This window comes from Amblyraja radiata, chromosome 15 (assembly GCF_010909765.2).
Source record: "Amblyraja radiata isolate CabotCenter1 chromosome 15, sAmbRad1.1.pri, whole genome shotgun sequence".
In the NCBI taxonomy this organism is placed as follows: Eukaryota; Metazoa; Chordata; class Chondrichthyes; order Rajiformes; family Rajidae; genus Amblyraja; species Amblyraja radiata.
This window is the reverse complement of record NC_045970.1, coordinates 46,927,896-46,940,715: the sequence shown is the minus strand read 5'-3', so window position 1 is coordinate 46,940,715 and position 12,820 is coordinate 46,927,896. Positions and strand designations below refer to the sequence as shown.

The 12,820-nt window shown below is 45.0% G+C and overlaps 1 protein-coding gene across 1 annotated transcript in view; it reads right to left on the bottom strand.

Moving 5' to 3' along the window:
* Positions 1 to 12,820, bottom strand: part of pcdh15 (protocadherin related 15) — a gene marked incomplete at its 5' end in the record, with an annotated part of 501,491 nt that overhangs the window by 402,195 nt on the left and 86,476 nt on the right. Inside the window, 3 exons of the mRNA XM_033034471.1 lie at positions 2,275 to 2,445; positions 6,446 to 6,556; positions 10,402 to 10,521. Coding sequence (XP_032890362.1) covers positions 2,275 to 2,445; positions 6,446 to 6,556; positions 10,402 to 10,521 — 402 coding nt within the window. The remainder of the gene's footprint in view (positions 1 to 2,274; positions 2,446 to 6,445; positions 6,557 to 10,401; positions 10,522 to 12,820) is intronic.

The window sequence follows — 12,820 nt, the reverse complement described above, 5'->3', positions numbered from 1 at the left end:
GGCCTGTTCCACGATGCGAGTTCACCCAAGAGCTCTCCCGAGTTTACAAAAAAATCAAACTCGTGGTACTTCATCACGAGTATTTTATCACTCTTGGAAATTTTTCACACCGTTGAAAAAACTTCACGAGTTTCCGCATTTCCCGAGTACCTGCCGTTAGCGTTACGAGCCGCTACAAGACATCCACGAGCTCCTTCGTACCCACTACGTACATTCTACGTACTTACCACGAGTTTGATTTTGTTTTAAACTTGGGAGAGTTCTTGGGTGAACTCGCATCGTGGGACAGGCCCTTAAAAGTCTGTTGCCGTACATTGAGCCAAACCGCCTGGAAACAGGCCCTTCAGTCCAACGCCCACGCTGACCAATATGTCCCATCTACACTAGTCCCACCTGTCTGCGTTTGGCCCATATCCCTCTAAACCTGTCCTATCCGTGTACCTGCCTGATTGTTTCTTAAACGTTGCAGTCATCCCTGCCTCAACTAACTCCTCTGGCAGCTCGTTCCACAGACCCACCCACCCATTGTGTGAAAAAGTTACCCCTCGGATTTCTATTAAATCATCCCCCCATCTACTTAAACCAATGTACTCTGGTTCTCGATTCCCCTACTCTGGGCAAGAGACTCTGTGCATCTGATTGAGGGGGATCTTATAGAAACTTACAAAATTCTTAAGGGGTTGGACAGGCTAGATGCAGGAAGATTGTTCCCGATGTTGGGGAAGTCCAGAACAAGGGGTCACATTTTAAGGATAAGGGGGAAATCTTTTAGGACAGAGATGAGAAAAACATTTTTCACACAGAGAGTGGTGAATCTCTGGAATTCTCTGCCACAGAAGGTAGTTGAGACCAGTTTATTGGCTATATTTAAGAGGGAGTTAGATGTGGCCGTTGTGGCTAAAGGAATCAGGGGGTACGGAGAGAAGGCAGGTAAAGGATACTGAGTTGGATGATCAGCCATGATCATATTGAATGGTGGTGCAGGCTCGAAGGGCCGAATGGCCTACTCCTGCACCTATTTTCTATGTTTCTATCTACCTGATCTATTCCCCTCATGATCTTATAACCTCCATAAGATCACCCTTCATCCTCCTGCTCTCCAAGGAATTGAGTCCTAGCCTGCTCACCCTCTCCCTATGGCTCAGGCCCTCGAGTCCAGGGAATATCCTCCTCGATCTTCTCTGCACCCTTTCCAACTTAACAACAACTTTCCTACAACATGGTGTCCAGAACTAAACATAATACTCTGAATGCGACCCCACCTACGTCTTACATAACTGCAACATGACATCCCAACTTCTATACACAATACTCTGAACAATGAAGGCTAATGAGCCAAAAGCGTTTTTGACCATCCTATCTACCTGTGGTACCACTCTCAAGGAACTATGTACCTGCACTCCGAGACCCCTCTGCTCTACAATAGTTCATTCACTGTGTAGGTCCTGCCCAAGTTAGTCTTCCAAAAATGCTGCATCTCACATTTCTCTGCATGAAATTCCATCAACCATTCCTCAGCCCACCTGCCCAACTGATTAATGGTGAGTGTCAGAAACATTTATGAAGCCGCGTGAATTACCTTCCTTGTTTAATTTGGCCGATGTTACCTGGGTCACTTCCAAGGAATCAGGCAGCGAAAATCTCGGCAGGGTAGTCATATTTTTCTTTGCCACAATTTCATGCTTTCCAATCCAGGCTCTTAACATCCGCAGTATTCAAAGTAGTTTGCCATCATAAATTTCAGATGCAGTAAATTTAGTTTAGTGATACAGGCCCTTCGGCCTACCGAATCCGCACCGACCAGGGATCCCCGCACACTAATGCCCCTGTCCCACTTAGGGAACCTGAACGGAAACCTCTGGAGAATTTAAGCCCCACCCAAGGTTTCCGTGCGGTTCCCGGAGGTTGCAGGTAGGGAGACTGACAAAAACTTCCGGGAACCTCACGGAAACCTTGGATGGGGCGCAAAATCTCCAGAGGTTTCCGTTCAGGTTTCCTAAGTGGGACAGGGGCATAACACTACACTGGGGACAATTTACATTAATATCAAGCCAATTAACCTACATACCTGTACGTCTAAGGAATGCGAGGGGGAACCAAAGATCTCGGAGAAAACCCACGCGGGTCACGGGGAGAACGTACAAACTCTGTACAGACAAGCACCCGTGGTCAGGATCGAACCCGGGTCTCTGGTGCTGTAAGGCAGTCGCTCTACCGCCACGCCACCGTGCCGCCACGACAGACAATATACAACTCGCCGCAGTGAGTGCCTACCGGGTCCGTGAGCTCGGGGAGACTGGCTTTGTACGTCAGAGGATGGCAATCCCTGGTGTTATTGACCAATTCACATGGAAGGAACTTTGGGCCGAGATCATCTCCGTCCAATATGTCGACTGTCAGCGTTGTTGTGCTGGTTCTTCTGTTCAGTGGGTTTGGAGCTCTGTCCTGTGGATCAACGAGACAAAGGCCTGAATGCGTTACATAGATTCAGACAACATTTATGTCACAGCAACAACTAGGGCGGCACGGAGGCGCAGCAGTAAGGTTGCCGCCTTACAATGCCAGAGACCCGGGTTCGATCCCGACTATGGGTGCTTGTCTGTACGGAGTTTGCACGTTCAACCCGTGACCTGCGTGGGTTTTCTCCGAGATCTTCGGTTTCCTCCCACACTCCAAAGTTTGTAGGTTAATTGGCTTGATATGAATGTAAAATTGTCCCTAGTGTGTGTAGGATAGTGTGAATGTGCAGGGATCGCTGGTCGGCGCGGACTCGCTGAGCCGAAGGGTCTGTTTCTGCGCTGTAACTCTAAATCAAAACTAAACTAGACAATGGGGCAACTGACTCGGGGTGAAGCAGCATCTGCAGTTCCTTCCAATGCAACTGGCTGGTGTAAATGTTTATAGATACATGGTCTCCACCTCCCGTACATCATGCAATTAGAAGTATGTTCATTTACTTAGTTTAGATTATTAGTTTAGTTTAGAAATGCAGTGTGGAAACATGCCCTTTGGCCCACCAAGGCCATTCTAACAGCTGCACCAGTTGTACCTCCTCTGTGACTACTCTCATCTTCTTGTACGTAATTAATTCCCTCATTAATGTCACCCTTTGCTCTCTGCCTCAATTACTCCTTGGTGGAAGCAAGTTCTAAATTGGCATCTTTTTTATTTTCAATGTATTGATCCTGTAACAGAATCGTTCAGCGTTTTCTACTCGGATAACGGAGATACCATCAGTATTCACTTTCATTTCATATAAAGCCAGAGGCAACTCCTGCACAATGCACAAATCCAGCAGTTGTTGGCAGGATTCATAAGGTCATAAGTGATAGGAATAGGTTTAAGCCATTTGGCCCATCAAGTCTAATCCACCATTCAATCATAGCTGATCTATCTCTCCCTCCCAACCCCTTTCACTTGCCTTCTCCCCATAACCTCCGACATCTGTACTAATCAAAAATCTATCTATCTCTGCCTTAAAAATATCCACTGACTTGGCCTCCACACTCTTCCGTGGCAAAGAATTCCATAGATTCACCACCGTCTGACTAAAGAAATTTCTCCTCAGCTCCTTCCTAAAAGAACGTCCTTTAATTCTGAGGCTGTGACATCTAGTCCTAGACTCTCCCACGAGTGGCAACATCCTCTCCACATCCACTCTATCCAAGCCTTTCACTATTCTGAATGCTTCAACTAGGTTCCCCCTCATTCTTCTAAACTCCAGCGAGTACAGGCCCAGTGCCAACAAACGCTCATCATAGGTTAACCCACTCATTCCTGGGATCATTCTTGTGAACCTCCTCTGGACCCGCTCCAGAGCCAGCACATCCTTCCTCTGAAATGGGGCCCAAATTTGCACACAATATTCCAAATGCGGCCTGACCAGCGCCTTATAGAGCCTCAACATTGCATCCCTGTTTTTCTATACAAGCCCTCTTGAAATAAATGCTAGCAATGAGTTTGCTTTCTTTACTACCCATTCAACTTGCAGATTAACTTTTTGGGAATCCTGCACCAGCACTCCCGAGTCCCCTTGCACCTCTGTATTCTCCCCCCATTTACAAAATAGTTTAATGCATGAATTGAGTTAGAAATTCATTTCTACGTACAGTTCACAATGAAGAGGAGTGCAAGGTCAGAAACCCGGTGATGTTTAGACACAAAATGCCAGAGTAACTCAGCAGGGCAGGAAGCACCTCTGGGAAGTAGGAATGGGTGACGTTTCGGGTTGAGACCCGTCTTCATACTCGTCCCGAAACGCCACCCATTCCTTCCCTCCAGAGATGCTGCCTGTCCCGCTGAGTTACACCAGCACTTTGTATCTATCATCAGTGTAAACCAGCATCTGCAGTTCCTTCCTACACATTAGGCTTAGACAACCTGCCAAACTCAATGTCAGTTATCAAGATATTTATCTGTGCTTATTTTTCTGGAAGAGAAGCTTTCAGTTGATCATGTTTCAATTACATTTGAAGGTGATAAACATGTCAAAAATGATTTGAATCACAAATCTTAAACTACATTATTTGCAGGAGCATTTCCATATCACTTGGAAATAATACACTCTTGGCTGACGTTGACACAATAATTAATATTGTTCCAAAACTTGATTTTTTGAAATCTGTATAAAATATAATTCGTACACACAAGCAAGATTTCAAAGCACAATTATTCCAAGATAAATGTGCCACTTAAAATGGCCCGAAGAAAATTATGTGCACTTTTTGCCGTACACATTTTCTGCTAATGGAAATTGCTTTATTTTCTAAAAGAAAATATCTATCACTGTTTACAATTTGCCCCCCAAAAAATGTGTTCAATTCTGAGGCTGTCAGGCAATCACCCAACCTCAATTGAACTACATAAAAATACATTTACATTGCATTTCTGATCGAGTAAAATGCCCGGCATTGGACAGTGTGAAATTATAAAGCATCTGAGTGAAATTCTTCAAACAAATAAATAACTTACGTAGGGTTGGGCTGAGTTACTCCAGCACTTAGTGTCACGGGCAGGGAGGGAATTTGGGACCCTGGCTACAAGGCTGAAACGTTGGTTTCTGTGCAGCTGTTCCAAAGGTTTCAACACAATGTCAGTTAGCAAGATATTTATCTGTGCTTAGATTTTCTGGAAGAGAGGCTGGGGCGGCACGGTGGCGCAGCGGTAGAGTTGCCGCCTTATAGCGGTGGCAGCGCCGGAGACCCGGGTTCGATCCTGACTACGGGTGCTTGTCTGTACAGAGTTTGCACGCTCTCACCGTAGCGTGCGTGGGTTTTCTCCGAGCTCTTCGGTTTCCTCCCACGCTCCAAAGACACACAGGTTTGCACGTTAATTGGCTTGGTATAAGTGTAAAATTGTCCCCTGTGCATGTAGGGTGGTGTTAATGTGTGGGGAACGCTGGTCAGTACGGACTCGGTGGGCCAAAGGGCCTGTTTCCACGCTATATCTCTAAACTAAACTAACACATCTGCACTCCACATGTAGTCTGGGATGGTGGTGGGGGGTAGTGCGGCGAGTGTGGAGGGGGGGGGGGGGGTGGATGGGGGTTGGGGAACAAACTTGCTTAGATTCATCAGCAATGAAGTTGCGAATTTGCCTCTCTGACTCTTATGCCGGATTAACCTAGTTTGTCTATGCATGCGTTGTGCACTTGTGACCTTGTGTGTGAACTAGCATCAGCAGTTCCTTCTTTCTACCACTGGGAAATGAGCGTTTCTTTACTGTAGAGTCAACATGCAACTCTTTGCCCAGCCTTAAGGATATCATGTCCGGCAGGTGAAGACAAAAAGCTGGAGTAACTCAGCGGGACAGAATGTATCTCTGGAGAGAAAGAACGGGTGACGTTTCAGCTCGAAGCCCTTTTTCAGACGTCTCAACCCAAAACGTCACCCATTCCATCTCTCCAAAGATGCTGCCTGACCAGCTGAGTTACTCCAACCTTTTGTGCCTATCTTCGGTTTAAACCAGCATCTGCAGTTCCTTCCGACACATGTCCTACAGGTAGTTCAATGTTTAGAATTGAAAGCATGCAGCGTGACTGAAAATGTCAGGTGACACTCACAGCTTTATACGTTTTCGGAGCAGAATTAGGCTATTTGTCCCATCAAATCTACTCTGCCATTCAATCGTGGCTGATCTATCTTAGCCCTCTCATCCCCATTCTCCTGCCTTCTCACCATAACCCCTGACACCCGTACTAATCAAGAATCTGTCAATCATGTATTTTTACTTTTCTGGTCGAGTCGAGTGCCCGACAATGGACAGTATGAAATTGTTAACATACAATTGAGTTGAATACTTTATTGTCACATGTGGCAAGTCACAGTGAAATTCTTTGCTTGCGTACATAAGGTATGCAAATGGTCACCACATAAAGGGCACTTTCAAAGTTATTGTAAACTGTAACGCCTGTGAGTGAAATTCCTCAAACAAATAAATATCTTACATTGGCTTGAACAATGACGTAGTACCGTGTTTTTTCTTCATAATTGAGCCTTCTCCTTAAGACCACAGCTCCTGTTAATGAGAGTGGAATGTCAAATGACCGACCAGATTCCTATGAACACAAAAAGATAAGTTCAAGTTTTCACGGTCAAATGTTACTCAACTGCATTTGCGGCAAATCTCTTCAATATTTTGCACCACGACATCTTACAACACACGATTCCTTTGCATCACAGCATCAGATAATTAAAATAGTTTTCTGTAAGTGTCACATTATTAATGGCTTAATTGATTCAATACAGCCTTCCATCAACATGCCATCAAGAGTATCTCGTTCATTAACTTTTGGCACGCTCCGATTGAAAACAACATCATAAAAACGAAGCATTTAACCAGTCATTTGTTTGAAATAAAGCTTGGATACTTAAAGCCAAAGTTAAATAACTTGCTGCATTAAGGCTTGAGCTGAAACATCTCCTATCCATGTTCTCCAGAGATGCTGCCTGACCTGCTGAGTTACTCCAACATTTTGTGTCCTTTTGTGTATTAACTAGCATATACAGTCATAGCCATACAGCGTGGAAACGGGCCATTCGGCCCATCTTGCCCATGCCGACCAACATGCCCCATCTGCACTACTTCCATCTACCTGTGTTTGGCTCACATCCCTCCAAACCTGTCCTATCCATGTACCTGTCTAAATGCTTCTCAAACGATGCGATGGTACCAGCCTCAACTACCTCCTCTGGCAGCTCGTTTCATACAACCCCCACCCTTTGTGTAAAAAAGTTACCCCTCAGGTTCCTATTAAATTGTTCTCCCCTCACCTTAAACCAATGTTCTCAGGTTCTCGATTCCCCTATTGTGGGCAAAAGACTCTGTGCATTTACCCGATCTATTCCTCTCATGATTTTGTACACGTCTATAAGATCAGTCTTCATCTTCCTGCACTCCAAGGAATAAAGTCCTAGACTACTCAACCTCTCCCTATAGTTCCAGTCCTGGCAACATCCTTGTAAATCTTCTCTGCAGCCTTTCCAGCTTTTGCAGTTCCTTGTTTCCACACTATGAAGACTGTTTGCCTTATGCCCCTGTCCCACTTCGAAAACCCGAACGGAAACCGCATGAGACTTTGTGCCCCACCCAAGGTTTCCGTGCGGTTCCCGGAGGTTGCAGGTGGTTGCCGGAGGTTGCAGGTAGTGGAAGCAGGTAGGGAGACTGACAAAAACCTTTGGGAACCGCACAAAACCTTGGATGGGGCACAAAGTCTCCAGAGGTTTCCGTTCAGGTTTCCTAAGTGGGACAGGGGCATTACTCTTTCTTGTATTTGTTACCATCTGTGAACGTTAATAATTTGGAACCAATCAATTCATATCTAAAATTATGCTATTGAAATCCAACATTTGGCATTGGTGTCGAAATCCAAGAAATTGTACTCAAATAAAATATAATTAACAGCATTTTAATTTTAGATCATGAAATAAAAACAAAAGCTAGATCATGTCTGCAACATTGAACATGAGCGCCAGGATTTTCTGCAGGTTTCTCATGAGCAACCTATGCGACTTCATTTTGGCCAAACGTACACTTATCCATCTATCCACGTCAAGGGAATCAAGTGGGGGGGAAATCGCCCTCCAGAAGGAAGTATAGACCATGCTGGAGTAGAGGGCATGAGCAAGCAGAAACAATGGTTCTGCCAGGACAGTTGGGTTTGTGGATTTTGGGGAGAAGGTAAAATCGGGCCGTGCAAGGCTGGGGAACGATGAGGTTGGAGGCTTGGAAGGGCAGGGAGCCATTTGTGATGAAGTCAGTTATCGTCTTTAAGATTAAGTATTTAGGAAGGAATTGCAGATGCTGGAAAATCGAAGGTAGACAAAAATGCTGGAGCATTTCTCCAGCTTTTTGCCTGTCTTTGAGATTAATGCTTCTTGTTCATCTTTGTGGAACACACGCAGAGTAAATAGAAAAAAAAATGGCCTTAGAAACTTTTGGGGGATGTGGTGAGGGCAGTTTTCGCAGAAGTACACAGAACATTACAGATTTAATAAGAACCGGAGGGAGAAAATTCTGAGGATGGGTGGAAGTGAAAATAGAAGACGTGTACAAAATCATGAGAGGAATAGGTCGGGTAGACGCACAGAATCTCTTGTCCACAGTAGGGTAATTGAGAGCCAGAGGACATAGGTATAAGGTGAAGGGGGGAAGGAACCCGAGGGGCACATTTTTCACACAGAGGGTGATGTGTATATGGAACAAGCTGCCGGAGGAGGTAGTTGGGGCAGGTAGAATCGCAACGTTTAAGAAACATTTGTACAGATACATGGAAAGGACAGGTTAAGAGGGATATGGAATGTCGATTACGACTCTGTGCACTTACCCTACCTATTCCTCTCATGATCTTATACACTTCTGGATGAACACCCCTAATCTTCCAGCGCTCCAAGGAATAAAATCCTAGCCTGCTCAACTTCTTCTTACAGCTCATGCCCTCAAGTCTGGCAACATCCTCATAAAACATCTCTGCATCTTTTCCAGCTTAACAACATCAAGCACTAGTTTAGTTTAGTTTAAAGACACAGGTGGAAACTTTGATCCACCGAGTCCGCACCGACCAGCGATCCCTGCACACTAACACTATCCGACACACACTAGGGACAATTTACATTTATATCAAGCCAATTCACCTACAAGCCTGTATGTTTTTGGAGTGTGGGAGGAAACTGGAGCTTCCTGGAGAATGTCGACGCAGGTCACGGGGAGAAGGTACAAACTCCATACAGACAAGCACCCGTGGGCAGGATTGAACCTGGGTCTCTGGCGCTGTAAGGCAGCAATACTACTGCTGCGCCACCATGCCATCCTGCTGGCATACTCCAACTTGGAAATGGCAGCAGGTGAGAGGGGAGGAAGCCCCATGGTGACTGAGGACATCCTGTCATTGTCAGTGGCCTGAAGAAAGCACTGTCCCCAGGGACTACAACTACAGCCATGACAACCGGTGAAGAAGGGCTCGCTGGTGCAGACCGCAGACATCGGTTTTAAGGTGAAATGACAGCTGAGGAAGGATGTCCTGGCTCTGGAGAAGGTCCAGAGGAGGTTCACAAGAATGATCCCAGGAAGGTTAAGATAATGATGAGCGTTTGTCGGCACTGGGCCTGTACTCACTGGAGTTTAGAAGAATGAGAGGGGACCTCATTGAAACATACAGATTAGTGAAAGGCTTGGACAGAGTGGGTATGGAGAGGATGTTTCCACCAGTGGGAGAGTCTAGGACTAGAGGTCATAGCCTCAGAATTAAAGGACATTCTTTTAGGAAGGAGATGAGGAGAAATGTCTTTGGTCAGAGGGTGGTGAATCTGTGGAATTCTTTGCCACAGAAGGCTGTGGAGGCCAAGTAGTGGATATTTTTAAGGCAGAGATAGATAGATTCTTGATTGGCACAGGTGTCAGAGGTTACGGGGAGAAGGCAGGAGAACGGGGTTAGGAGGGAGAGATAGATCAGCCATGATTGAATGGCGGAGAAGAATTGATGGTCCGACTGGCCTAATTCTACTCCTTATCGCTTGATGACACAAAGTGTTGGAGTAACTCAGCAGACTGAATCAGTCTGAAGAAGGATCCTGACATCACCTATCCGTATTCTCCAGAAATACCGCCCGCCCTGCTGAGTAACTCCAGCACTTTGTGCCTCTTATGTGCATTAAGTTCTTTGTTTCAACTACACACAATGACAATACCTTACTTGGTTATAGCGGACAAATGGCAATAACAGACACCATCCCCCCCGCCGTATGGTTAGTTATAATGAGGGTGTACTGTAACCAGCAGGCCAGGCAGCATCCGCAAAGAACAGAGTTAACATCCCAAGGTAATGAAATGCTAACACAGATATTCAGTTTCAACAGCTGGTAATATTTTTCACAATAAACAATTGATCCATTGCTTGATACTTACTGGATCATTTGGATTTTGTTGGATGACATATTCAATCTGTCCATTCGGCCCATCATCTATGTCAAGTGCTCCATTTCTTCCAGAGAAGCCAGTGAAAATGGTTGTCCCAATTGGGGTTAACTGCAGATACAGAAGATATAAATAATATTAGAATTTTGTGCTACCCCATAATCGAACATATGTATACCAGCAACCAATTTATGTTAATGGAGAACGTAATGGAAGTACCTGAAGGTTGTAACAATCCATTAACCCAGTAACAACTATTAAACATGTCTGAACCTGGACATATGTTGCACCTTGAGCTTAGATTGGAGATACAACATGGCAACAGGTCCTTCGGCCCATCGAGTCCACGCCGACCATCAATTACCCGTTCACACTAGTTCTTTGTGTTTCCAGCAGTCGTTTAAAGAGGACAATTAACTCACAAACCTGCAAGTCTTTGGAATGTGGGAGGAAACCAGAGCACCGTGGGGAAACTCACGTGGCCACGGGTAGAAACGTGCAAACTCCACCCTGACAGCACTCGAGGTCAAGATCAAACCCGGGTCTCTGGCACTGTGAGGCAGCAACTCTACCACTGCGCCACTGCGGTGCCCTATACACCATACAGTAGCTAGTTTTAATACATCGTTAACTGTTGTTTTTAGATTAGGGTAGAAGCTCAGGCTTTCAGGTATAAAAAGTCTGTGACACATGACCTCACGGGACATATGGGCCTGCCCCACTTAGACGATTTTTTAGGCAACTACAGGCGATTAGTTTGTCGCCACATGTTCGCCGGTGGTTGCTGGGAGTCGTCTCCTCAGTCGCGCAAAAAGTCGTAGCGTCTTTCTGGTCGTCGCTAAATTTTCAACATGTTGACATTTTTTTCACCGACAGTGGGTTTGACGCCAATGAGCGTAGCTTAACTTCTCCTGACGTAGGTGCTGTCGTAGGTTGTCACCAGGATGACGTAGGTTGTCGCCGGTTTTTCGGCGACCTGCTACGACCATGACAGTCGCCTCTCCAGCGAAGCATGAGAACTGCACCAGACCACTGATGCTTCCACAGATCTCTAGTCTAAGCTTTCACCAGCATTTCCCAACGATCTTTGGAAGTTACAGCCTTTGAGGTTGAAACATGTGAGATTCAGTTTTTATTTAGGCAACTACAGGTGTTGGATGATCAGCCATGATCATATTGAATGGCGGTGCAGGCTCGAAGGGCCGAATGGCCTACTCCTGCACCTCTTTTCTATGTTTCTATGTTTCTATTTGCTATTTTCTATCGCAGTTTATTTGTGTTTTTGTAGTTGCTTTAATAGTAAGATTAAACGAGAACTTACCAGTTTGAAGTTTGATCTGTATTTTATGAGGAGTTACGATGAGGGATTACGTGAAGAACCCCGCCACGACGCATGCGTGTCATTCTTCAAAGCAGCGGTGTGAAATCACAGATAACTGTAATGACTAAACATAGTAAGATTAGAGAAGAGATACCAGTTAAGTATATGATCAAGGGTGGGAGCGGAGGGCACGTAATCCCTCATCATAACTCCTCATAAAATACAGATCAAACTTCAAACTGGTAAGTTCTCGTTTCATCTTACTATTTTACTTCGGAGTCACGTGAGTGACTACGTGAAGATTTTAAAGCTCTGTGATTTCATGCCGTGGAAACGAGTCCATGCATCACGTCTGCCTTGATGACTGTAGGAGGAATTGTGTTAACATAATTTGGACATGAATTCGACATTGAAATCATAAAATTTGTTAACACAAATTTATAACCCCTTTTTATGGGTTTAAATTAATTTACAGAACTTAAAATTGTTTCTGCAAACGTTCCAGGTTTCATTACTGGTTTATTGTAAAATAATTGGAATGTTTTTTCCCCTGACCATCCTGCTGCCTTGAGGATTTGGTCCATTGGTGCATCCAACTGTATCGCTGCCGATGTAGTTGCAGCCCTGGTGGAATGAGATTTAAAAATATTAGTATCCACCCCAGCCTGTGTTAGCACCTGTTTCAGCCATCTTGAGATGGTCTGGACCGTCACTCTTTTGTGTGGTTGCTAGTGGCTGACCAAAAAGTGCCTTCTCATTGCCTTATATATTGAGGCCTGCTGATCCCTGTCTGTTCTGCTTACTAACTCATAGATATGAAACGTAATATTTTCTGTTGAGGAAGTCATGTTGTCCAGTCTTAGTTTATGCAGTGACTGTACCCTCTGTGCCGTGACCAATGCCATTAGCATGACTGTTTTTAATGTCAGTCTGTGTAGGGACAGAACTGTTGCTGGAGACCAATTCCTGAGCATCTTCAGGATAATACTTACATCCCATATTTGGGAGTACCTGGTTCTTGGGGGATTAGTATAAAAATTCCCCTCATAAGTTTTGTTACCAGTGGGTGAGTCCCAACAGAGTAACGCT